The sequence below is a fragment of the Cyprinodon tularosa genome, unplaced genomic scaffold (genome assembly GCF_016077235.1).
Source record: "Cyprinodon tularosa strain WSP-4 unplaced genomic scaffold, ASM1607723v1 ctg6, whole genome shotgun sequence".
In the NCBI taxonomy this organism is placed as follows: domain Eukaryota; kingdom Metazoa; phylum Chordata; class Actinopteri; order Cyprinodontiformes; family Cyprinodontidae; genus Cyprinodon; species Cyprinodon tularosa.
The window spans coordinates 92,721-120,246 of NW_024039340.1; the positions used below are offsets into that span (position 1 = coordinate 92,721).

The following is a 27,526-nucleotide window of genomic DNA, read 5'->3' on the forward strand; positions in this document are numbered from 1 at the left end:
CATAATCTCAAATTTGCTGCATTTTCAGCCTAACAAATTTTTTAAAATGTCTGGGATTTTGTTGATTCCCTGAACAACAGTTTGCACACGCACACGATAAAATTATATTTAGGAAAAAGTGCTTATCAATAAGGAGTAAATCTACATTTCACAAATAATTTCCCTCTGCCATTAAAAACTCATTCATCTGTCATGCAGTCAGATTCCATTAATAATAACGGAAACGTGGCTCTTTAATTGCTCTGGTTCAAAAGTAAGATCTATTACCTGACTTATTTTCTTCCTAATATAACTAAAAATGCTGGGCCTTATTTTTCAGTAGTGTTAATGTTTTTTATCGTGTTTGGGAGTTTTCTCTATAGAACAGCTGAGCAAACGTTTGGATCTAATTACAGTCCTGTGATACTGAGTCTGTTTATCTTCCAAAAGCCTGTACATCTGACTCTAAAGTAGTAAGACATTAGAAAATGAGAAATAAGATCAATAAATGTAAAAAAAAAAAAAAAAAAAGTAAATATCTGTGAATCCACAATGAAGTCAGTTCATATGACGGAGTATTAGACCCAGGCTTAGAGATTTTTTTTCTTTATTTCAAGAATAAAGGAATAAAATTACGAGAATAAAGGAACATTATGAAAACAAAGTAACTTTACGAGAATAAATTCATAAAATGACAAGCAGGGGTGGATTTAAGAAATGTGGGGCCCTAGGCAAAGACAGGCAGGGGGCCCTCTGATTGAGAAGACAACACATAAAACAGACCCATTCTACAGATAAAGAAATGTTAATAGAATAGACATCCATTATTTGTTCTAGGTTTTGTCCCTCTTTTCTTGTCCCTTTTCTTGTTGTTTTCCTCTCTATGTTTTGTACTCAGCTGACTTTTCATGCTGTCTCTAAAGGAATGAAAGATTTTTTCCAAGCACTAAGCTCACTTAGCTGATTGCTCCTTCCTGTGTTTCCAAAAAGGCAAAAGTAAATAACCCAGTCCTTCTTTTCACTGTAGACAAGCCATGATCTGCTTCTCTGTTCTCCATTTTTCATTTGGATGAAATAATGGCTGCATGAATCATGACAGCAGACAAGATAGAGGAGAGCAGGAGGCGGGGTTACCAATCTACTTGCTCTGGAGAACAGAGTTCGCTGCTTTTAGATGTTGTCTCCAAAATCTCCAGAAGCAGAAAAAAGTCGCTAATTTGGCGCTAGGCGCTTTTTTGAAATCAAACTGCTAGAGGGGTCTGAAAAGTCGCTAAATAAAAGTTGGCAACACTGCTCTTCACATCGTTTGTTTTCAAATGGTTTGCTGCTGTCTGTTTGGATCTTTCTGAACATGTGCAGCAAATTGACTGATCCAATATGGTGGACACTGACGGGGGAGAAAAGACTGAGAAGAAAGTCCTAATATTAGAAGAATAAAGTTTTATTTTATGACAACTCTTACAAGAAGCACTTTCTTCCCTAAAATGAGGAACGTAGAGCATCACGTGAAGTTCTGCTTTGGCATCTTTTTGACAAATAGGGAAATGTTTTAGCAAATCAGAATCAAATTGGGCAGGATGTAAAAGTGGAGTTCAAAGCTTTCCTTCTGAAGCGGGGAGTGCTTTATTTTTTAACATTATTCTCATAATATTATGACTTTATTCTTGTAACGTTACGACGTTATTATCGTTAATTAGAACTTTATTCTCGAAATAAAATAAATAAATAAATAAAAACTGTCTACCCTGCCCTATACTCCATCGTAAGTTCAGGAACTGAGCTGTGATTGGTTGAAAATGAGCCCCTCAGGAAACGTTCCAGGAAGCTAGCTGCTCTGGGAAACGCCGGAAGAAGAATCAACGAACCGAACAGCTAAGTTTGGTGTTTGGAAGTTGGATCATGGCGCTTGGAGACTGTTGGAAGCAGCTGTCCTGGTTTTACTACCAGTACCTCCTGGTGACAGCCCTGTATATGCTGGAGCCGTGGGAGAGGACCGTGTTCAGTATCCTTTTCTATGTCGCCATGACTCAAAGCTGTTGCTAATGGAAGCTAACCTTAGCTTTAAGCTAATGGTCATATAGTTTAACACAAATATAGCTCAATTGTGTTGATTTACTTTCGTGTCCGGTGGAAATCTTAACCTACGTGGGTCTGTGGTTATGAAGAACAGAACTTTGCTTCATTTTACAGTTTATACCTCTTATCCAAAAGTTTTATTACACGTAGTTCCTCAAAATGAGGAGATTTTATGACATATCTGTCGGTTAATGTTTAAAAATTGAAACCGGTGATATTTTACATTCGTTTAAGATTAAACAGACCAGTCTAAACAAAACTGACAGATGTTGAATTATAAAGGAGACTGAGTAAATGTGATTAAAGCTCTGACTGATTTTTCTGATGTTTAAGATTTGAAAGAAATTTTGATCATTGCGTCACTTCTGCGTTTTCACCAATCCTAAAAAAGTTCGTTTTCAATCATAAATCATAAGTTTTACGCTTCGCCACATGTTTATTCGGGTCCTTTTTCTTATGAACCCATTTAGAAAAACATTTAGCTGAAGCAACCAAATCTAGGTCAGGCTTTAGCAGATGAGCTAACGTTTAACAGGAACTTGGAGGAAAAGTCCCTTCATATTCAGAATTCAAACTTCTGAAAGTACTTTAAATCTGAAATTATTCCATATTGTTCAATAAATAAGTAGTTTTGATTCAGTGTAACTTTCTTTTGAATTTGCTTTTCTGGAGACATCCATGTTTGGCAAAGAACACTACTGCCACCCAAGGGTGTAACTTTGTGATGAAAGTTATACTCTGATATTTATATTTATAAATAGAGAGATGCCTTTTAGTGCATTATATATATATATATATATATATATATATATATATATATATATATCCCAGTAAATCTTTTTCGCCTCTAAATCCACAGCTCTCCCTGCTTCTCTCTGTTTAAAAAGATTTATGAATCTCTTTACTAATATAATGATGCCAGGAAAAAAAAAAAGTCAAATATAGAAGCTCTGAAGTCTGATTCTATCTGTATAATAAGAAAAGGTTTGAATTTTAACCTGTAACTGGTCCTGGTTAAAATTCCTGGTCCTGGTCCTCGGTGAAGCCAAGCTTTTTTTTAACTAGTAAAGAAGAAAAAAACTGTTTTCTCAAGCTTCTTGCATTATAATGCTAACTTGTATAAACTTACAATCTGTTGCCATTTTTAGCTAAAACAGCTCCGTATGTCTAATGAACAGATTTTTCAGTGGCATCTCCAATTTTTTTTAACCAACCCGTCTCCTAACTTTTAAACATTGAAGTAGCTGCTAGTTAATATTCACTGAGTGCTGCTGTGTGTCTCTCCTCCAGACGTAGCTACTTTGTACACATTGAAATGCGACCGCAAATTGGATGTCTCAAAGCGATAGATCCGATGATGTAACACCAAGAGGAGGGACACGGGATCAGCGGGAGAGAGGGAAAAAAAACACTGACTCAGAATGCTCTGAACACAGTTAGCTGCACCCAACCTCTGTTACCTTTGGCCAAAGTAAATGAGTGGAAAGGGGTAAAAAAAAGCGGAAATTATTGGTGGGGACTGTCCCCACCAGGCCATGGTGGTGGTGATATGTCCACACCAGTCCTTTAGAAAGCTTCGCCTGTGCTGCCACCTACCTTTTTGTGACGCCACGGTGCGGTATCGGCTGTTGATCAAGTCCCAGTGCTGTGTCTGGTGTTTGTCACAAAGCGCCAAGTCATCCATCCAAGTCATCTTGAAAACATTCTTCTTCCAAATGTTGGCTACATATTACACATTTTTTCTCTGGCCGGAAGTTCAATGGCAAATCCTCCCTATTCAAGTTGGCAATCCAACGACGAACCCGTCCGTGGAGGATCAGGAATCCGAAAGGTGAAATAACTCTCTTTATTTTTCACTTTTACCCGATGTATTCCAACATCCAACTGCCATGGGCATTGTCAGTTTCACTATAGCTCTGGTGAATTTCAATGGTGAAGTCCTCTGGAAATCTTCAATAATTGTTGTTGATTGCAGATGTGTCTGGTAGTTCCCATTGATTTTGCTTGTAAAGTGGGGAGAATGGCGCTAGCCTCGTGAGACCATCCTGATCTCGCGAGCTTTCAATGTTTCACTCGCAGATCAGTCTGGAGACTCTCCGTCAAAGAACATTTGGAGCCGTTCACCAAACGAACGTCCAATCAGCGTTGGCTTTGAGGCGGGTTGAGGTGTGACGCAACGAGAAGCGCGACAGTTCAGTCTAAGGAACATGGCCGCTTCAGCCGATGAAACTAGCGTTAGCGTGGCTATCGAGCAAGTTTTGTCGGAATTACAGAGTATTTCTTCACTTCTCAGAGGAAAAGATGTTTTTGCTCTTCTCCCGACTGGTTTCGGCAACAGCAGCAAGAGTAGCCTGGCTTGTGGTTGTGTTTTTCGTTGTCGCTCTGTTAGTACGTCATATGCTGTTAGTACGTCATATGCGGAGCAAATCCATCTGGCGGAGTCAGGTTAGAATGGCGCTAGGCGTACCGCACCGTGACATTACTGCTGGAAGATTGCAGGAGGGAGGGGTAACTATATTTGGGCAAAAATGGGCGCAATAATTTTACGAAAATTATAGTTTTTTTTTTTTTACTGATTAACGCTTAATTAATTAAATTACCGCAAACGTATTAGTTTTAGGTATAAATAATGATCCATTGATTATTCCTTGCTGAATGGACTTTTGCTTTAAATGACAGCGAGATTAAAACAATTCAAGTAAAATATTCACAAAACAAGGACGTTTTTTGCTGTTCTTTCTAAGCAAATACAGAAACAATGTTAGTATCATGTAATGATATATTGTTATCCTTTAATTATAAACCATTATGCTTAACATTTTACAGAGTAATTCAACTTTTAAATGCAGCTACATTTAAAGGAATATTATATTTTTATTTATGGATTATTGTTTATTGAAGCAGCAGGGCTGAGATTTGGGGTTACACCGATTTAAAAAAAAAAAACAACTTCCCAGACTCTTTCTGCTATCACCTGACAGCTTATGGAGAATAATCTGCTGTCATTGGGTTTAATCTTAATGCGGACGGATATCAAGAGGGAATTCGAAAAAAGCAGTTGCAATCTCCACTTTTAGGGTCCAGTTGTTTTACAATAAAGGTGTGTTCATGGTGAATGTGGCAACCGCAGAGAATGGTTTCCATGTTATCCCCGTGGAACGTTATATTAAGGCATGGCTACGCGGCCTGCGGTACAACGTTTGTGATCTAAGGACGTATTTGGTTATCGGAGTGAAGCTGCAAGGCAGTTATAGGGGCGATGGATGCATGGTGAGAGGAGAGCGAAGTTTTACAGAAAAGGAAAAATCAGAAGTTCTTTGTTCGTTTTAGCTAAACCTGTAGGGGACTGGATGTTGTTGTGATGTAAGAAGCAGATTGGAGGCAAAACTCATTCATTCAAAAACTCACCGCAGGATGATCTGTCTTCCTGCAGCAGCAGAGCCACTCCTGACTAGGTTCTGGATAGAGGGCAGTACTGCTGGAGGTGATGGTCCAGCCACAGCCCCTGGAGCAGCTGGTGGAGCCGACTGAAAACTGATCTGACTGTACGGCCGGTTTAAATTGTCTCTGTGAATTGCCTTGAGGTGATGCATTGTGAATTTGAGCTATATTAATAAATTGAAACCAAAGTCAGAGCATATTTGTGCATCCAGGGAAGCCAGTGTTCTGTCAGATGAGCATACCCTGTCAGACCAGCATGCCATTAGTCAATATGCATGTGCAAGACCTCCGATTTGTGTTTATCCCTTTAATTTTGTATGAAAAGACTACCTCAACGGGCATGTATCCCTTTAATCATGTACAAAAACAATTTAAGGTCAGGTTGCCATACAGTTGAAAATCACCAAAAAGTGAGTAATTAAATTGATTTTTTGTACATGGCTAAAGGGATATATGCCCGTTGGGGATAAACGGGTTTTGACTATGGGTATGCTGGTCTGACGAGGTATGCTGATCTGACAGAACACCGGCTGGAAGCAGCAAGCAGAAAGAACCTCTTTCTGTTTTATTACACCGTGAAGCAAACTTGCTCTGTTGCCGTGTATGGCAAGCTGTCCAAGATATGATCTCAAGACCAGATGCTCATTACTGATGCCTGCGAGATAATTTTGTCTAGTCAAAACTCAATTGAAATTCAGAATGACTTTCAAGTTATCCATTAATGTTATCCAGATGGAGAAATTAACTGCTTAAATCTTAAACGTATTGCCATAACCAGTGATTGTATGTAACAGGCAGCTAGAAATGTCAAGAGACCTCCCCAAGACAACCTGGCTGAACATTTGACTCATTAGAGTTCAGTGGGAACGTACCTGGAGATGTCAGTACTCCCCCAGCAGATGGGGGACACCTCTCCCCTTGCTGGCAGCAGGTGACGAGTTGCTAATGTGTACGGTAAAATTCATTACTGTTTATTTATATAGTGCTAATTTTAAAAACATCTCATCTTGAGGAATTTTACAGAAACAACCAGATTATCCAGTCAGACTGGTTTAAAGTTTTCTATCTATCTATCTTTCTATCTTGTGCATCCTCATGTACTTGTGAAACGTCGTCAGCCCTAGTACTGTTCGAATTCACAAGAACGCAAGACCGAGAATCAACAAAGTCCCCAAATGTTGTTTTCACCCCTCCCTTTTTACCCAGCATGCATGAGCAGACTTGTCCATTCTTGAGATTGACAGCTGTCCCACGGCAACCAGCAGACCTCCGAGGCTAACCACAGCCAGGGCTAATGTTAGCCCGTAAGTAGCAGCCCTCTCTCGGTATACCTGTGTGTGAAGTACCACTGGCTCTGATGGTGATTTTTTTATTTTTTTTTTTGGTTTTATTTGGCAAAATGTTCATTTGATTTTTTTATTTATCTGGCTCTGTTAATTATTATTCCCCCACTAAATGAAGAAAGTAAGAATGTAATATTGTCTAGAGACTCTTAATAACAGGAGGTGAAATGCAGCTCCAGACGAGCTGAGCGTGTGGTGACGTCACGAGTATACTTGTGTTCCAGTTCACCCATATTTATACTCCCGTTCTCCCAGAGTCCACACTTTCCTGTGTTCTCCTTAAGAACAAACTTGGCCAGGACACAAGTCCGTATTCGCGTTCTTGTGAATTGAGATACAGCCATTGACTTTGCCGGACACGCACTGTATTCACTATATGCAACAATTTGCATTTTGTCGTTGACTCTATAGAAATCCCTCACACCAAGCACGCATGCAGCGACAGTAGAGAGGAGAAACTCTGCTTTTTAGCAAGAAACCTCCCTCAGAACCAAGCCCAGTGTGAGCGGCCATCCGCCCAGGTCGACTCTGGGTCAAGGAGATGCTTAGAAAAGTTCTACAGGCGTGCTGAATGCCCAGGATGTAGTGTTATTCCCTACTGTGACCATCACTAATATTGCAGCCAGCGTAATCTGCTTTTTTTAGCCATGCTTTGTTTACTGTAGCACTACGTCATTCTTTAGTGCATAGGGCAGTGTGATTTTACATGAACAGGTACAATGGCTTTAAATTAACTGCATTTTAATTGCAAATTACGTAAAACAATTTTCATATTTCAGTGGCACCCAGTTTGAAATGAGTTGGATGTTGACTTTTTCAATCCAGCCCTCTAGGTGGTGATAATGTCACAAAGAAGTAAGACAGAAGTGAGCAGTTTTCCACACAATTGTAACTTAAGTCCTGCAATAATGACCTCTGGACAAGCAAGTTTTCAAGGTCATGGAAACAGTGAAACCCTCAAGTAAAACAACTGAATTCTAGTGGAGGAAGAAAATCTTTTATAGTTTTGGTTTAAAAAAAAAGAAAGATGATTTTTGGCAAAATCGTTGAGCTCCAATAGTATGTCTGGAATTCTGTCAGTAGTGATAAAAGTCAGGAGAGTCTAGCTGCATTCCTGCGCTCTGAGGTATCCTGCACCATCAGAACTGGACATTTATATGAAGTCTTTCAAAGTATTTTTTATCAATCTATTTCCCCCAGCTGATTACTGACAGTTTCAGATGTTACCGATTACAGCAGGAGGTGGTGAAGCTGCCGCACATGGACGTCATCTGCATAAACAATGCAGAAACAGGTAAAAACGTGTTGTTTCAAGAAAGTTATGTGACCGATACAGGAGTTGTTTCTAACTGACTGACTCACTAAGTTGTGTTTAAAAGCGTATCTGTCAACATGATGCGTCTGCTAAAAAAAATGTCTCATCTTTTGTGGTTTATCATTAAAATGATCAAGAATTTTGCTTAAAATGAATAGGAACGTTTTAGCCGTTGGGTTTTTATTTTAATTTTCTTGTTGTCTCATCCTTTTCCTCTCAGTTATAACTCAACTTATCTGAATTAAATTAAATTTCAAATTAACTCTTATTTTATTTACCGTTTTACTGTATAGTTTTAAAAATATGATTTAAAATCCTAGTCCACAAGCATCCTCATTAACATTTTCTCCTAAATTTTCGCATAATATGTTTACATTATTTAGTTCTAAAAATATCAAATGTATTTTCAATTTAAACTTAGATATGAAATAATACAATATAAACTACAATAACTTGAATGATATCATTGTACTGGTCATCAAATAAGTTCAGTTCCTGTAGTGTCTTTAAATGTCCAGCAGGTGTCAGTATTTTGTGAGACAGTATCAACGCAGCATCAATACAGTTGTATCTTAGAGATGCCTCATTACTAATAAGATGATATGGAATGAGTATTTTTACTCTTAAAATAAGAGCATCAGATAATATCCACTTGAAATAAGACAATGCAATTGTTCTTTTTCTTATTCTAAATGTAAATAATTTTGTTCCATGGGCAAAGTCTCACTTACCTGCTAAATTCAAGAAGAAAAAAAAAGACTTATTTTAAGAAAAAAAGATTTCTATTTTTTTCCAGCATGTTTGTTTGTCTTTCCAAAACTAAAGTAATCATGTTTTGGTTCCTTACAGCCTAATAGTGTTTTCACATTTCGAAGTTCTTCCTTAATTTTCCCTTTCAGATTCCCTGCTGATCTCTGTGGCTGCCATGGCCGTCTACACCGGCTACGTTTTCATGCCGCAACACATCATGGCTATTCTCCACTACTTTGAAGTGGTCCAGTGACCCGGTTCCTCCTGATGCCCGCCGGCTCAGCCCGTCCCCTCCGCCTGCTGTCCATCCATCTAAAAGTCTCTTCTCACCCCATTTCAAACCAAACTGGAATGCTGTGCTGGAGGCTGTTTAGGAAAAACCCTTCGACGCTGAAACTGTCCTTCCCCTCTCTGGGAGCTGACGTTTTACTGGGAGGTAAAGAGCTGTTTCAGAAGGTGTTCACTTTGTTCATGGACTGAGCTTTCTTTGGTTTCTATTCACATCAAAATGTTGTTGTGTAGTTTAAGCACTGGACAATAAATGAAATACTAGATGTTTAACTGGATCCGTGTAACACTGTTGGAGCAGAGTCAGGTCTCTGAAGGGGCTTCATCTAAGGTGGCTCCTTCCATCGGTTTTCATCTGTCAGGAAGCTGAAGCGTTCCACTAACTTTGAAATAAAAACACAGCATCATTCCACAAAAAACAGTCATTGTGTGTTGCAAAAGCTCTGAGAGGTTTTGATCTTTAAAGGTAAAGTTTTGTTTTTTCCTTTTACAAAGTAGGATGCTGCAGTCATAATTGCCCAGTTGACTTTATTTCAGCAGTTCTTAATCTCTTTTTCTTTTCTTTTTTTTTAATTTTTTTTTTTACAAATGCTTTAAATCCCATTAACGGTGATCATAATTGTTTCTTCAGATCGTTGTTTTTCAAACTAAAAAACTGAATTTAACTCCAAAGTAACATTCTGCAGTTTTGAGCACATTTTGTTGATTAGGTTTCTCTTTTATTGCCTGACTTAAAACTGACTAATAATGCTACAAAGTCTCCTTCACTAAATAACAATTTCAAGACTTTCAGCTACACTAATTAGCTTTCTACAGATGAGGTATAAAATTAAAAAAGCAGACGTTTCCCTTTATATGCAATAGATCTAAACCTGTTTCAACGTGAAAATCTCTTTGAAATGACTAATACTACGTTCAGACTGCATGCAGCAGGGGCAGCAAAAACACATGCTGCTTCATTTTTTATGCCTGTACCAGTTTAGTTCTGATGCGCGGCTGAAGCATATTTGCTGCTGTAGCTGCTCGGTGGAAAAGTGAGACTGATGCGCGTTGGGCGGAGCTACCCTATCCTTTCTTTGCCTGTAAAAATGGCAGCTATATTTGCTGTGAAAACTTCCGCTGTGCAGTCAGTTCATCCAGATGAATATTCTGTCTCTGTCTGAGCCACTCAGACCCCCATACAATGGCGGTGAGCTGTCACCAGGAATCCCGTTCAATTGTGGCCCGGTGGCCTCTCTGTGGTTTTCCGCTACTATTTGTGGCGGCTAGCAGGTGTTTTTCATGTACACAATCCAACCTGCAACCACCAGAATGTTAAAATCTAGCATATTTTCCCGGCAGGTTTCGAAATTTTAAGTTAATTAAGAGTTAATAAACTGTTTCAGAGGGGTGATCATAGCGCTCTGCATCAGCAGTGCTGTGTCTGTCTCCCTGCCAGCTCCTCTGATTGGTTTATGTGGAGTGTTGAGCAGCAAATGTTACATTTTTTCAACTCTTGCAGCTGCTGCTTCTGAAGCGCCTCAGAAGCTCATGAGACGCTGCTTTGGCTGCTCAGACGTGCTGCAGGACCTTTTGCAGTGCCTTGATGCACGTCAACCATTGACATTGCATGGAAACTAGCTGCTTCTGCTGCTAGCGGTCTGAACCTAGCATAACTCTAAATTTGCTTGTTTTGTTTTTTTTGGATTTGCACTATTTCCATTTAAAATAATTTGTATTTTCTTTAAGTTTTCCCATTCAGTTTATCTGAGATGAGACTGGATTGTCTATTTGTTGAAGATGAGATAGTAGACGGTAAACGTTCTTCTTTGGTATTTTATCAGATTTTATCTCTGAAATGCTTGGACCAAAGGTCAACACTCTACGCAATAGTGAACTCAACTGCAGCTTCAATCTAAATCCTTCTGCTCTCACATTTCCAGGTGTGGAAATTTGGACCTCTATTCTTTTGATATTGTGTTTCCATTTATTGCTTGATATAAACTCCCACTGCCACAGTTGACCTTTAGAAATCTGTGACACAATATTTTTCAATGTATATAATCTTGTATACATATTTGTAAAGTTTTGTAGTCCAATAATTTGTTGGCATAAGATGTTTTGTGAATCCATTGTAATACTGTTCTATCTATAGATGTGTGAACTTATTAAAGTTCTGTTTTACCTACTTTTGAGTGTTTAATCATTTTAATATAAAGCAATCCTTTTGTCATTATGACCAGAGGTTAAGGTAAAACTGAGTGGTCCTTATTAACCATTTATATATAAATGTTTACGATTTAAAGTGTTTTATAAGTCCTACTGAGTGAAATCTTTTTTATTATTGTGAAAATCCATTAAAATTATTGTAGTTTGATTATTCTAACTTTCTACATTTTTCATCTATAGTACGCACTAAGGTAATGTTATGGTAAACAAAGTATTCCAAATATTTTAGATCCTAGTTGTTTTTTAATGTTTTTTGCAGATAAATGCTGGTTCCTTCCTACCAATATCTACAGCAGTGGCTCGTTTAATGTGAGACAATATTTTCATGGATGGATTTGTAGCTGGGATCAGTGGGTAGCACTGCTGCCTTGCAGCAAGAAGGTTCTGGGTGCGATTCCCGGGGTCTTTTTGCATGGAGTCTGCATGTTCTCCCTGAGCAGGCGTGGGTTCTCTCCGGGTACTCTGGCTTCCTCCCACATACCAAAAACATGACTGTTGGGTTAATTGGCTTAGGTGTGTTTGTGTGTGAATGGTTGTTTGTGTTGCCCTGCGATGGACCCCACCTCTTGCCTGTAGGGCCCTCACGTCCCCAGCAGGGATAAAGCATGATGGAAAATGGATGAATGTAGCTGCAGTAAGCTCTGTTCCTCTACTTGGTTTCGATGTGTATCAAAGCTGAAGACGAACTTAAACATGTGACAGTAAATGTCTTTTTGTTTAAAAAAAACAACAAAAGTTTTGTTTTTTAGTTGGGTCCACACAAAGTAGAACAGATCCCAGCCCTACTTTATTTTACTACCTGAGAAATATGCACTTTCGGAGCACTAGGGGTACAAATACCCCCGGATGGGAATCAATGTTCAACAGAACAGACATTAAGTATTTCCAAATACACTGCTAAAAAAAAAATAAATAAATAAAAGGAACACTTTAAAAACACATCAGATCTCAATGGTGGGGTGTGATGCTGTTTATTTATACTGATATGGACTGGATGCTGTGTTGGGAACAAAGGATACTACATCATTTGATTGAAATGAAAATTATCAACCTACAGAGGGCTGAATTCAAAACACCGAAAAAATTACAGTGAAAAAAATGATACGGCAGGTTAGTCCATTCTGCTGAAATTTCATTGCAGCAAAACTGGTATTCAGACCAGGGTCGCATTGGAAAAACTGCAGACTGAAGTGACCCAAATCCGATTTTTTTGGCCCATACCTGTATCTGATCTTTACATGGCTGTTTGAGCAGCACAGATCCGATTGTTTCCAATGCGACCCCAGTCCACTTGGCTATGTGGTTCTGAATCCGACATTTTCAAATAAGACCTGTGTCTGAACGTCATTAATACCCGACAAATGTCACTATTCTGGCTCTTGCTATGGCGGACGATGATGCGGAGAGCAGTATTTATGTTTAACCATCTTGAAAAGATTGTGTTTTTATGGTTAGGAAAGATCGCTAGATGCACTCCGGCACTCCCATCCATGTTTACTTCCGTAAACACAGAGCACGCTGACTTGTGACGTCATTGCGTCCTCTACTGCGCATGCGGGACACGTGCGTTTTATGTCTGCAGTTTATCATATAGAAGTCGCATATGACTGTGAAATGTGAACGGCAAGGGGAAAAAAACCCAGAATTGAGCATCAAGGCCTGCAGTGTGAACGTAGCCTTAGACAACTTTTATTGTCATCTTGTATAAACAGACTGTAAACAAAATGAAATGTCGTTTAGTACAGCTTTCAGACAGTAAATAAGCAGCATAGCACTGAAATGAATATTTCCATTCCATAAAGTGCATCAGTGGTCAAATGTAAACAGCGTGAAAGAAAAAAATAAGTTGCAAAACGCATTGATATGGAGGTTTAAGAGTGTTCCAAGTCAAATATATGTGGTGCAAATATGCAGTTCCCTTTTTTGTTGTCATCAGTGTGATGCAGAGTCTTACTTGATTTAGAGTGTTTTAATTGGATGTCTGACTTCACTAAATTTATAAATATGGGAGCTTCGAAAATCTAGAAGAAAACACGATTACCTAATTAAGCAAGTATATTCAGTTAATAACTTGATCCAGGTACTTTTTTATTGGTCTCTACTTAACAGTCCTACCAAAGCCGTAATTAAGATCTGTTCTAATTGTATCTTTCTAACTCTCCGTAAAGCGCCTTAAGATGACATGCGTTGTTAATTGGCGCTTTAAAGCTAAATCAACTGAATCGAATTGAAACTCTGCTGTCTTTGTTTTCCATCGGTTGTAGCAGTTTCCCCCTGCGCGTGGGGTTCAACACGTCCACTGTTTACTTCCTCCTGGCTGCGTGGGAGCGCGAGGGCTACATGCCCTCCGCGTTGTTCTCAATGGCGCCGGTGCGAGCACGTAGAAAACAGCTTTGATTGTCTTTTAACCCTGCAGGCTGCTATCTCCAGTTTGACACATGTTCAGTTCCAGTGTTTACACACTGAGAAACAGCAACCAACCCCTGCGCGCGCTACTTCTGGTTTATAGAAGGACTGGATTATTTGATCCAAAAACGGACTTTTCTAAGAAATCCCGTGGTGACGTAACAGGGTCTCATTAAAGGCAGTGCCCAGTCTGATCTTCTTTCAACTCATAGGGAACATCACATTCAGCACGTCTCACATTCAACCCCCATTGGAAAGCTGCGAGAATAACAGCGGAAGTGTGGAGATTGCTTTTCAAAATAAAGGATAGTTGAAATTTTGTGTAATGAATAGGTTAAAAAAAAAAGAAAACAGTGGCATTGGTTGCTAAAATGTGTGATATCCAAAAATATATATATGTATTTGTTTGCCATTTCAGTTCTTCAAATTGTTTGAAAAGTAAACTAACATATCAGTCAGACCTCTGCCTTTTCTAACAGTAACAAATCCCAAAAGCTATGATTGGATAAATTTAATGAATTCAATTCAGTATATTTCTAAAGCGCTGATTCACAACACATGTCAACTCAAGGCACTTTACAGTTCACCAGATCATCCAGTCAGATTGTTTCAAAGTTTTCTATCTACGGAAAAGCAGTTGATTGCATCAACTCATTGACTCTTCAGCACGCTGCCAGAGATGCTTCACACTAAGCATGCTTGTAGCGACAGTGGAGAGGAAAAACTCCCTTTTAGCAGGAAGAAACCTCCAGCAGAACCAGGCTCAGTGTGAGCGGCCATCTGCTGAGGCCGACTGGGGTTCAAGGAGACAGAAGCAGAGATACAAAAGGCAAAGGCAACTGCTCGTCTTCCTGGCTGTGTGTTTATGCAGCTTTTTTCATTATTACATTTTAATTTGATCAAAAGTAGAAACCCAAACATTTTATTTTCATAATTTTCTGAATATTCATGTATTTAATTAATTACATTTCTGCTTCTTTGTATTTGGCCAATGCAGTTGGTAATGGAATGTTGCTATTATTCTACTAAGAAAATAAGAAAGAATAATTGATACTCTTTATGGATGTAAATGGAGACCTATATACAAGGGAAATATTAGAAGAGCAAGAAAACAAAAAACAAAACAAGAGGAATGTGTACAACATGCACATTTATAAAATACAAAGAAACACTTTACAGCTATTAGTTAAGTATCAGCAGAAAAAAGTATATGAATAATAGAATCATCTGGTGAAGATTCTCAGTCATCCAGATCATAGTCATAAGGGGGGTCGTTAGGGCAAGGTCTGCTCGCCTATAGGACCTCACCTATTCAGCCAATTCCCCCAAATGACCCATTTTCAGAGGCATAGACCAGTATAATTTATTGCAGGCTAACAAAAGAAGCCAAATGACCCCCAACCCAAAGGGGTGGAGCCGATCATCTGTTTCAATTTGCATGTTTTATAAACAAAAACAAGGCTTTGTTGGGTTGCTGTATAAAACCTGTAACTCAACGCTATTCCTGACATTTTGAATTGATAAAGCTTCCTGGATGGGAAAAGAAACTTGGGAAAAAAAGGTTGCTTTTTGTTTTGTTTTGTTTTTTTACTTTTATTTAAGTAGAATCATCACAAGTGATGATCAAACATTTTTTTTGTAACAACAATGTTATGTTACACTATAAAATAATTACTAAATAAGTTGTTTTTGTATGATTAAAATCAATATAATGTCGTATATTACTGATTTAAATTTTTGATTCAAAATTCTAACATGATGCTGAAAGAAAACTCTTATTGTGAAGTAAGACCGGAAGCGACGTGCTGGCAAAGTTTGCCCCTCCTTCAATAAAGTCGTTGTGGTTCCTCACGGGTAGAAATCTATCCTGACAGGAGACCCAGAGAAAATCCGCCTGTCAGTCTGATTCAGTCTATGACAGCAGTCTGCACACCGACTCTTCTCTCACTGTCTGTAGACTTGATGTCCTTCTTAAAGTTTGCTGAAGCTTAGTGAAGTCCACCATTGGTTCTTTAGCTAAAATGCCGTTTATTGAACACATATCTTACTCGGACTTGGAGCGGCTCGCTCTGCAGCGGCTCGTCCCGGCCCTGCTGTCCCACGGCTTCTGCTACGTGGACGGGCTCCTCGGGGAGCTGGCCGGGAGCGCCGTGTTGGACCAGGTGGTGGAGATGCACAACTCCGGACAGCTGCAAGACGGCCGCCTGGCCGGCTCCATCCCGGGCGTCAGCCGGAGGAGCATCAGGGGGGATAAGATCGCCTGGGTGAGCGGCGCAGAGCGCGGCTGCGAGGCGATCAGCTTCCTGCTCAATCTGATCGACCGGCTCATCTCCGTGTGCGCCTCCCGCCTGGGAGACAAGGCAATCCAGGAGAGGTCCAAGGTAAGAGGAGGACAGCCAGCTGCAGTGTTTGGGAAAATGAATGCAAACAATAAAGCAGAAATGGATGCAAAGAATGGATTCTTCCTCAATGATCTGAAAGGAGCAACAATAACAAAGATCAAATGATTGACATAAACTTTCTCGCAATCATCTAACTACACTTTTGCTTTAAGGAATACTTTTGGAAACTTGCGGGATAGTTTTTGTTTCATGACGAAACTTTAATCTCCCCAACATAGTTATTGGATTTGAACTTCACTAAAATTTAAGAAGCCTCAAAACCAATATCCGCACGCTCTTTGTGGTATTTAAATTTCTTTTTGAATAAATAAGAAATCAGTAGAAATCCTTTCGTTTTGACGTCTGTCTGTCTGTCTGTTTGTTTCAACGATCAGCTGTGCGCTCTGAAGCCGTGCAGCTGTAGTGAAGCCAATAATGAGGACATACAGGGGGAGTGTAGGCCTAGTGTTTAGGGCATAGAGCTTAAAATCCTGACGTTGTGAGTTTGAAACCCACTCCCACAGACTGCCACTCTGAGTAAGACCCTTAACCAACCCCACACTGCTCCCAGTGCGCAGCACAATGGCAGCCCACTGCTCCCCGCCAGGATGGCTTAAATGCAGAGGTAAATGTCTCCAATGTGAGATCAATAAAGTTCAATTATTTATATTCTGCCATTGTTTTTAATCTCTCGATTAAAACATTTTTATGTTCTGTGCCAAATAAACAAATTTAATTAGTAGCTAAAAAGGTTTAATTGATTTATAAAATAAGGAATAATGTTTGAAATCACCATTGTCGTCCTAAAGCTTTAAAATCTGTGTTTGAGGCTTTTTCTGTTCTGTGGATTAAATTTTTTTTTATAACGTTTGGCTCAGTCTACATTTAGTATTAGAACTTTTTTTTTTATTTGCATGTTTACTTCTAGTTGTTTTTTTTTATGCAAGCAGAGCATCTTGCAAATCCATCAAGTAATCATAAAGGCTGAGACACACTTAATATTATAAATGTTCTGATGGCATTTCAGTTAAATGTTTTTTATCAAAAACATAATCAATGTGCACAAATAAGGAATAGTTGTATTAACTATACATGTAAGCCGAGTTTTATGGGGCCCCCAGGAAAAAAGAACTTTTGCGAGATCCCGCAATAGTTTTGCAGGATCTAACAAAAGTATTGCGAGATCTCGCAAAAGTATTGCGGGATCTTGCAAAAAAATTTTTTTCCCCCTCCATGTCCCTTTAGGGGCTCCGTAGAGACCTGATGCGATGTGGGTGTTTTAGTCAATATATTTGTGCTTTATTTTGCTGTTTACTGCTTAAAAATTAGGGAGAACATAAATAAAATATAAAATATATATTTCACTGCTGAATTTTCTTTTTATATTTGAAAAATATAGTGGGACAAATCTTTTCTTCTACTTTTGCGGCCACCCTGTTTCAAGGGAGAAAACTGATACGTCTCAGGCTCATCAAAGCACTGTAGGTGTGTTAAGGTCAGAAAGGATCACTTTATCATCCAAAGATCACACTGCCAGGGATGCTTCACCTATATTACACCAGAGATGGCAAAAGAACTCACTTTCCGTACTTGAGTAAAAGTACAGATACTTGTGTTAAAAAATACTCTGGTAAAAGTGGAAGTACTGATTAAACTTCTTTACTCAAGTAAAAGTAACAAAGTACAGGCTTATAAATTTACTTAAAGTATAAAAGTAAAAGTAGAAACCACTTTTTTCATGCCGTTGCCTACATTTTAAATGGATGTCTGCCAATAGGACTAGATCTCCGTTGTGTTCATTTTCAATCATCTCGTCGTCCATGCCACTATGCTAACGCCACCGCCACCAAGCTGCAATGATTTGCCGCGAATGAATACCACCGAATCTGTCGATTCATCTTGTAGTGGTGCGTCAAATGCAACGTAGATTCCCATCCAATTAGACTGAATTTGGTATTGATGACGTGAAAAATAATAACGGTAACTCCATTGAGATGATTCAAAACTAAAGTAACGAGCCAATTTTTTAAAATGTAAGGAGTAGAAAGTACAGATATTTGTGTAAAAATGTAAGGAGTAGAAGTAAAAAGTTGCCATAAAAATAAGTAGTAAAGTAAAGTAAAAATATCAGAAAAATCTACTTGAGTACAGTAACGAAGTATTTGTACTTAGTTACTTCCCATCTCTGTATTACACACTGCTCCCCTACTGGCCATTAGAGGTGGTCTTTAGCAGGTGCTGATTGGCAGGGGGTTATATCACTCTTCGCGTTCATGTTTTTATTTATCCTTCTGACTAATGGATAACTGTTATGAGGTCGATCCATCGTCCTCAGCCAGGTGTCAGAAGGAGCAGCATCAGTTTTGTTTCCATAGGAAAACAAAAACACGTGTGATTAATGTTTTCAGATTTATTTATTTTTGCCCCGCTCCTGGTCAGAACTGATTCCAGCTCGCTGGCTCACACAGATGTACAATAAACACACACATACACACTTCCAGTAAGCCCATCCAGCTCCACGCACTGCTAACTGGGGTTGGGCAGGCATGCTGGGTTTTGTGCGTATAGTTAGCCCTTATCAGAAATCTGCTTTTGGGAAGGGTGGGTGGTGTATAGATCATCAAAGTTTCCTTGGAAACCAGCCAGAAAAATTGTCTTCATAATCCTCTCTGGTTGTTCATGTATAAAATTGCTCAATTTTTTTAACGATTCATATTTGAATGACATGTGAAACAATCTAAATCCTTTTCTATTTTTAATAAATCTGAACACAATCATAGCCAACTTTGGATGTAGGTTTTCCAGAGCTGCTGACAAACAGGTTTTAGTTTAAATTTGACAATGGTGGTTTCCTGGAAATGGTTGCCCCCCGACACCAGCAGAACATAGAACCTATCTGTCTAGAACATTTTAGGAAGTGCACATCATTTAGAGGAGGGACATGATGGATTCTTCAGTTCCATTAGTGTTGATCCATGCTACAAACTGAAATAGTAGCAGGAGTTCCTCATAAAGGCCATGCTCTAGCACCTACACTGCAAAAACGATCTAGAAATAAGCAAAAAGATCTTAAGTGAAGTGTATTTACCCTTTATTTGAGTACCGGTAGGTAAATAAGATGATTTGCCAGTGAAATTAGTAGTTTTACACTTAAAATAGAAATAAGATAATGCAATGTTTTAAGAAGCAATGACTTATTTAGATTTAAATTTTTTGCATTTTTTAAGTAGTCTAATCAGCCAAAAATCTGTTTATAAAGCTAAGAAATAGGTAGGTGAGTTTAAGGGTTGCAGTGAAACATGTGGGCAGATCTCCAGTGAATGGAAACTCCACGCACCACACGTAGCTCTGTTATTAAACCATCAGCAGGCTGGACATCAGCCAAACTGTTCCTCAGAACTCCTCACATTCCCACTTCACCCAACCCCTCCCACCTTTCTTTGCAGAGAAGATAAGATAAGGTTTAGTTTAAACTCTGAGTATCTTTCTCCAGCTGTTCTCCACTTCCTCCTCTCCCAGCTCCTTTGGCCTCTATATTGTTTTTATTCAGTCTGTGTGGTGATGAGGACCATTAAAAAAAAAAAAAAAACGAAACGCTAGTGTGGCGCACGTATGCGTACGTGCCTTGGCTCTGGTGAGTAAACACCCTCGCGTGATCACCCTGCTTCCGCTCGGCACGAGCAGTCCATCACGTGGGATCTGTGCAGTGGCTCTTTATCAGTCCTGGGGTTTGTTGTCAGCAGCAATAGCGTGTAGAAAGGCTTACGTAAAGACAAACAGGGCTGAGTTTTCTAGTAAGATGTAAAGATAACAAACACGACATTGTTGTAAACACTGTCGTTGTTCGTTGCTTTGGGCCTTCAGGCAGACCGAGCATCGTCGGTTACCTATTTCTAAACCCAGTAAAATCCAGCGAAAGGAACCCTACAAGCTAACATTTCAGTTGCAAAGAACAGGTGAGGAATATTTCCTTTATTCTGGCTGAAAGTCCAAAGTTTGGGTTTTTTATTGACCTTGACCCAGCCTCATAGTCGATAATCTTCTGCTCTCAGCAAAACACACACTTCCTGCTCAGGTGGAAAGGTTGAAGCAAATAAACACGTCTTAACCTCTTCTCCTTATAAACAAGCTTAAACATGTAGAAAAATCAATATTTTCAGCTTTATTCCAACCAGGAGCCTCGGAAGACTAAATTCATCAATATAAAGATGTCAGTTTGTCGTAATAAAGTTGGTGACATCTGAATAATAACTTCTGCTATGCACCGCTGTTCAAATGCCAGATGTATTGCGTGAACCACAGTTTTGAGTTTGGCTTATTTATAGACGGATCACTGAGGAAGATTAATGCGTACGTGACCCTCACATAACCAAGCTTCCATAGCTGTCCTACAAAGTCTGAGACAATTTGTCCCAGAAATAATTCCCACTCACTCCTGAAGTCTTTGGTTTTGTTTTAGCTAGTTTAAGCAAGGCCTAATTTAATAGCGAAGCCAGAAACACAGACCCAAGCTAGCATACGTGAACTAGCGTGTGGACTATTTGTGTTCATGCAGGTGTGCTTGTGGCTCTATGACACACGTACGGCAGAAACGTTAGCAAACGGCTCCACGTGCAAACGGCTGCTGCACAGGAAGCTTCCACCATCTGATCCAACTGATATGCAATAGCTTTTGTTGTGGTGCTGATGGTGGGAGGTTCTCGCTGAAATACTCTTCGTCATTCATCTTCCACCATAAACATGTTTTTATGATCATTAAAATACCACAGCGTTGACTCTAAATCCCCATAGAAAACTCGTAATGACTTCTGACTTTCTGATAGTTCCCATTTCATATATGAGATGACATGTGTTGTGAATTGCCGCTATAGAAATAAACTGACTTGGATTTATATGAAGTTTGCCTGTGTGTTTGTCTTTAGGCAATGGTTGCATGCTACCCAGGAAATGGGGCAGGTTATGTGAAGCATGTGGACAACCCAAATCACGATGGACGCCATCTTACCTGCATCTACTACCTCAACAAGAACTGGAACCCAAAAGTACACCGCACACCTCTACTGTCGTCTTATAACTCTCAGCTCCTTTCAGTGATTTTAGTTTTATTGATAGGATCCCCATTAGCATACTGTTATGCTGCAGCTATTTTTCCTGGGGTCCTGAAAAAATATATACATTAAAAACAAAACCAAGAATACAACCAATATTTGAAAGAAAAAGAAAATACACAAACACATATACAAATACATGTACAATATATAAACATATTAGCGTACATATGTACCCTGATGCGAGTGTGATATATGACAAATATAAAACACATTCTACACTTACACCTGTAAACATACCTACACATATACATACATATTCGCGCACATATATAAATATAAACATTCAGTTATATTATTTTGATAAATGCTGTTTTACATATAATTTGAATTTATTGACATTATTCGCAAACAGGATATGTTTTGGCAGATTGTTCCATTCTTTCATACCTCTAAACACAACAGTATTTTTTATGGCATTTGTTCTCACTATGGGTAAAGTGAAATTACCTTTAGTTGCATGTCTAGTACTGTACTGATGATTTACTACACTGAAAGAAAGATGCTTGAACAAAACAGAAGGAAATTTGGAATTAGAAATATTTTTTATGAAAATTAACAATCTATCTTTGACCAACAACCAATTAAGATCTTTGAGCATTAATGTTATATTTCTCCTGTAGCTGCACCTGAGTGCTACATGATTGTGTATTAATGTGGCTGTTTGTGTTGATAGGAGCACGGTGGAGTTCTCAGGATCTTTCCAGAAAGTAAACCTTACGTGGTTGACATCAAGCCGCTTTTCGACAGGCTTCTGGTCTTTTGGTCTGACCGCAGAAACCCACACGAGGTGCAGCCCTCCTATGCCACCAGGTAACCCTCTAGAAGAACACTGGAAGTTTTCTTGCTTTTTATATTTAAGAAATGCTGTTTTTGCTCTGTGGTATTTGTAACCAAATGCAAAAGTTTAAGGCAGGCTTGTATTTGTTTCAGGTACGCTATTACGGTTTGGTATTTTGACTCTGAGGAGCGAGCCCAGGCCAAGAAGCGCTTCAGAGCCCTTACAGGTAAAAAAGAATACTTGTCAGCTACTCTTTTGTGTGTTGTAGGAACCATAGAAATAGAATATTCATCTGTAGATACTGAAGTACAAGTTTGAGGATGCATTTTGGTGAAGGTCAGACAGTCAGTAGAGGCAGGGTATTAAGCTCGAGTTAAAACCTATAAGAATTAAGAAATAGATTTTAATGCAAATAAATAGAACAAATTATAATGCATCTAAAAACAATGCACAAATGCACTGGGATATGTTTTATTTTAATCTGTACCCAATTAAACTAAGATATAAAAGGTGACAATGGGTAAATAATGACAGATTTATTGCAAGTGAATATATTTTTTTTAACCAACAGAGTTTGTTCCTGACATATTTATAGTGGATTATTAGACATTAAGAACAAACTTTGATTTGCTCTACTTTAGCTTATTGAAAATGTTCCTTTTTTGTTTCAGCCTCAACAGAGCAGAAGGGCTGCAGCTCTAGTTGATGGTGACAAAACACTGCCATCTAGTGTCTGTATGGAGAACCGCAGACACCACTGCGCAGCTTTTTAAAAAGCTGGAACAAGACAGTGGAAGAAAACGGAAGTTGAATTGTTTTCAGGGCCCAGAAGGCATGGGGGGGCCTTGTGGTCTCCTATTTTAACCAAACATGGATTTCTAACGTTGCTCCGACCTTGTCCAGGCTGCAGCAGAGCTGGACTGAAGTCAAATCACCAGAGGGCTTCTGGGCAACTTCAGTTTTTTCTTTGGAAAAGTTTATGCATCGCTCTGCCCGCTCCTACCTGGGGCCCCCATGATGCACCAGCCCTCCGCCTACGACACATATTTCATTGTATTATGTACAATGAGAGTTAAGTTGGCGGAAAGCCACTGGAGTTTACATGAATATGAGGATTGTGAGCCTATGTGACAAACGCCTCACAGCTCGTTTTTCCACCAGTCTTAAGAAGTTGGCACATGAAAATGCTGCCTGTTTACAAACTGGGAGAAAAAAGCCGTTATTTCCTAGTGTGTAATGTCTGAATATATTCTGAAAAGCAGAGGCAGAAATAGATATTATAAAAGCTGACAAGAGATTGATTTGGATACTGTTTTTATATAAAAATATTGGTTATAATTTCCATACTTTGTCATTTGTTGTCAGAAATGCACTGCCTCTGCTTCTAATGCAGGAAACAAAATCTTTTTACAAACCTTTATTTTTACAGGTAGTCTCAACTGAGACATGATTTATAAGTTAGGAAAAAGAGAGCTGTATGATTCGATTGATGTATAGATCAGTATAAATAAAGAAAAGTTCTGAAAGATATTTGTGTTTTCTGTTTGGTTTTACACCTCACCTCTTAGAACAGAACCTTATAAAAACGACAAGTCAATGAATAAAAGTACTTCTTTATTTCTTAATTAAAAGCCCTAGAAGAATCATAAAAGTTGCTCAGTGGTCTGTTTGAGAGCAAAAACAAGAAGATGTCTGTGGTAGTGCAGCATATAAAATAGTAATTCCTTTTTTGCATGTACTTGATCTGAGCAAGAAGGACAAACTATGATTCCACTTATCAAGTAACGTTGACTGAATCTATGTGAACTGGCTATCAAACGGTTTATGGATGAGAGGATGAATACTACAGCTCTCTAGTTTCCTCCATAAGAAGTCTCTACAAAATGTTATTGAGTTCCAGTCACCTCAGCATAATAAAGTTAAAGGAAAAGTCCGGTCAGCAAGGAATTATCACTGGATCATTATTTATACATAAAACTAATATGTCTGCGGTGATTTAATTAATTTAGTGTTAATCAGTAAAAAAAATAAAATAAAAATAAATTCGTCTGGGAGCGGCCATTTTTGCCCAAATATAGTATCACCTCCCTCCTGCCATCTTCCAGCAGTGACGTCACGGTGCGGTAAGCCTAGCGCCATTCTCCCCGCTTTACAAGCTAAATCAATGGGAACTACTAGACACATCTGCAATCAACAACAATTATTGAAGATTTCCAGAGGACTTCACCATTGAAATTCACCAGAGCTATAGTGAACCTGCCCAAAGATGAAAAAAAAAGAGTGAAAAAACCATTACATATTTCACATTTCTGATTACTGATCCTCCATGGATGGGTTTGTTGTTGGATTGAGGGAGGATTTGCCATCGAACTTCTGGCCAGAAAAACATGTAATTAATCCGTTACCTCTGCTTTGCATAGTGCACTGTTCGTTCCCATCTTGGATAATAGTACGTTGTGACAAACACCAGATTCAGCATTGGGACTTGATCAACAGCCAATACCGCTCTGTGATGTCCCAAACCGGTACGTGGCAGTAGTGTTCTTTGACAAACATGGATGTCTTGGGTAAAGCAAATTCAAATAAAATTACTCTTAATTAAAACACTTATAATTTATTGAACAGTATGTAATAATTTCTTATAATTTCCTTTCAGAAGTTTGTATTCTGAATGTGACTGGACTTTTCCTTTAAAACAACCTTTTAGTAGATTGGGTTTATATTAAGGGCTGCACGGCGGTGAAGCATGCATGGAGTTTGCCTGTTCTCCCTGTGCATGTGTGGGCTCTCTCTGGGTACTCCGGCTTCCTCTCACAGTTAACTGTAAGGTTACTTGGCTTCTCCAGATTGTCCTTAGGTGTGACTGTGTGTGTGCATGGTCCTGTGTTACCCTGCAACAGAATGGGGGCCTGTCTAGGGTGTACCCAACCTTTTGACCATACACTGCTGCAGATAGGCACCGGCCCCACTGGTACCCTGACGAGGACTAAGCAGGAGAAGATGGATGGATGTTTGGGCTCGTAGTGATGCTGAAACAAAAATTTCATCGTTAACCTTCTAGCAGATGCCTCAAGAGTTTGGATCAAAATGTAATTCAGTGACATGATGAATTAAACCTGCTGAGTTTCCTGAAGAATCACAAAATTAAGGAAATGAAGCAAGATTGGACTCGAGAGATACAACAATGATACATTTAGCCTTAATATTGTGGATACAAATTGGACTTTATGGTCAACTACATTAGCATTCTTGCCAAATATTTTCTACACAAATACAATGAAGTGTCTTGAAATGTTTCCCTATATATTTTTTCTTTAAATTTGATTAAAGTTAAAGAATGGAGATCTTATTCTTTTCATTTTACTTAGCAGTTTAGTTGAATTTTTTATTTCAGCTAGTTTTTTAGGTGAAGCATTTTAATTTAATTTGAATTAATATTATAATCAATTCATATTTTTATCAAGAAGTTAATGTTTATTTGGTATGTTTGTATAGTGCTTGTTTTTTTAGAAAACCAGTGCACAAATTCAGTGTTTCTCAATTATTTTATGACAGCATACTTCATCAGGCAGGTATTCATATAAATCACATTCAAGATATAATTTTTCTTTTCAAACATTGATGATCACTTTGATTTGCATACAGAACTGAATTTTAGCATAGCCATGTATAAAACAGCAACATTTTTGGTGATGTCAAATCGAATCCTAGAAAGAGGATAAAAGCAAATGGCTATTTTGATATGCTTGTTTACAATACCAAAATCATAAAGCCAATTTAAACAGTTTATTTTTTTTATCTGACTAAGAAGTGCAAAGAGGTGGGAATCAGAGCATTGTACTGTGTGTACTGAAAACACACACAGTACAAGAGCTGAAATTGCTAGGTTGGCTGTAGTTCCATTTCAAGCCTCGGGGTGTCACTGTAACTCTACTCTTCATCAGATCAGGGGTACGATGTGGTAAATACAATTATTCTTTAACTGCTTTGTTATTATTTTCTGGACCTATAAGAAATATCTCTCATATAAAACACACAGGCTAAGATCAAAATGCTAATTTTTTTTTTTTTTTTTATTAGGTTGATAAGAAACACAAAGATTAATTGTTAACTCAAGCTGAATAACCTTTCAAAATAACAGCTAAATAAAAAAAAAAATAGAAACAATTCAAAATCAATTAAAATAAAACTGCTTTGTATTTTAAAGTTTTTAAAATATACTAATTTATTCAGTAATAAACTTATACTGCAAGCCATCATCTGACTGAGTTACAGTAATCACTTTGGCACTTTTTTTCTGTTCAAAGCACTACATAAAACTCAACAGCTTGGAAGATTTCCTAAACATTTACATTGATTTCCTTAAGGAAACATCACATTGACAGAATCACAATGAATCTAATACCTATCAAATAATCTAAAAAAAAAAAACATTTTTGTGTGGAGGATCCATCCGTCGCATACAAATAATATAATAATCAGTACTAAATAAGCAGTAAGCAAGAAAAAGATTGTAAACTTGGGTGGGGCCTAAGAGCTTGCCTAAAAGAGCTTGGTGAAAGCTGACCTAAACCTGTATAAAAATAAAGGTAAAATCTATTTCTCCAAGACACACTCTTCTGATATAGTTATATATTGTAATATTGGCCCCACATTTTCCAGTTACTTTGACAGATTCTCTCTTGGTATAATATATTTACCTTTTTTCTTCCTCTGCCAATAATAACACTGAACAGATCTGAAAATATTCCATCCTTAAAAAGTGTACCTGCCAGTGTTTTTTTTAAACAAAAAAAGTGCACTATATGGTTGTTTTAGCGACTTTTTTCTTTTGCCTTTCGAGGACGTTTACAGTTGTTTGACTGATTTTGAAGATATTTTTGAGAATATCCAGCTTTGTTGTTTACTTTTAGAAGATGTTCCTGGCTTGCTACTGTTCGATGCTCTTGGTAAGCAGCTGATTCTTCTTCACTCCTTTGATTAGTTCGAGATCTCTTAACATCGTTATGATACACATTTATTCTGTAACCCAGAGTTCAACACACTAGTGAGCTTTACTTCTACAATACTGATCAGTATCTTCTTACACTATGTAATCCATTCATTTGTGTAGTCCACAATTTCCTGGTGCCAGTTTAAAAAAAATTGATCTGCAATCTTCATAGCACTACACTTGTTTGCTTTTTTTTACTTGTTAAAATGTTTATATTTCCTGAACAATATATTTTTTTGTTTTATATGATTCTCATAGAATAACTTGAATAGCGATAGAGTTTAGAAATGTGCAATTTAAACCATCTGTAACTGTGTTTTTTTTTTTTTTTTTTTACTGCAAAAAGGTGAATCTGCAAGATGGACAGGCAAGCAACTGAAAAGGATGGGCAATGCAAAGCAATTTGTGCATTTGATACAGAAGATTTTTGTAATTCATAAAATCTGTTTTTTCAGAA

General features: G+C 38.3%; 2 protein-coding genes across 2 annotated transcripts; both read left to right on the top strand.

Moving 5' to 3' along the window:
- Positions 1-1,790: 1,790 nt before the first annotated feature.
- On the top strand, positions 1,791-9,604 carry sptssa (serine palmitoyltransferase, small subunit A). Its single transcript, XM_038306992.1, has 2 exons — positions 1,791-1,981; positions 9,054-9,604. Exons 1-2 carry the CDS (start codon positions 1,879-1,881, stop codon positions 9,155-9,157), a joined length of 207 nt encoding a protein of 68 aa, XP_038162920.1. The 5' UTR covers positions 1,791-1,878; the 3' UTR covers positions 9,158-9,604.
- Positions 9,605-15,655: 6,051 nt separating this feature from the next.
- On the top strand, positions 15,656-23,606 carry egln3 (egl-9 family hypoxia-inducible factor 3). Its single transcript, XM_038306993.1, has 4 exons — positions 15,656-16,187; positions 21,110-21,229; positions 21,972-22,108; positions 22,229-23,606. The coding sequence occupies exons 1-4, from the start codon at positions 15,828-15,830 to the stop codon at positions 22,392-22,394; spliced, it is 783 nt and encodes a 260-aa protein (XP_038162921.1). The 5' UTR covers positions 15,656-15,827; the 3' UTR covers positions 22,395-23,606.
- The last annotated feature ends 3,920 nt before the right edge of the window (positions 23,607-27,526 follow it).

Excerpts from the sequence above, each read along its gene's own strand:
- sptssa (XM_038306992.1), top strand. The coding sequence starts at position 1,879 with ATGGCGCTTGGAGACTGTTGGAAGCAGCTGTCCTGGTTTTACTACCAG. Across the intron at positions 1,982-9,053 it reads GTGGGAGAGGACCGTGTTCA|ATTCCCTGCTGATCTCTGTG; the intron begins GTATCCTTTTCT and ends TTTCCCTTTCAG.
- egln3 (XM_038306993.1), top strand. The coding sequence starts at position 15,828 with ATGCCGTTTATTGAACACATATCTTACTCGGACTTGGAGCGGCTCGCT. Across the intron at positions 21,230-21,971 it reads ACAAGAACTGGAACCCAAAA|GAGCACGGTGGAGTTCTCAG; the intron begins GTACACCGCACA and ends TTGTGTTGATAG. Across the intron at positions 22,109-22,228 it reads CAGCCCTCCTATGCCACCAG|GTACGCTATTACGGTTTGGT; the intron begins GTAACCCTCTAG and ends TATTTGTTTCAG.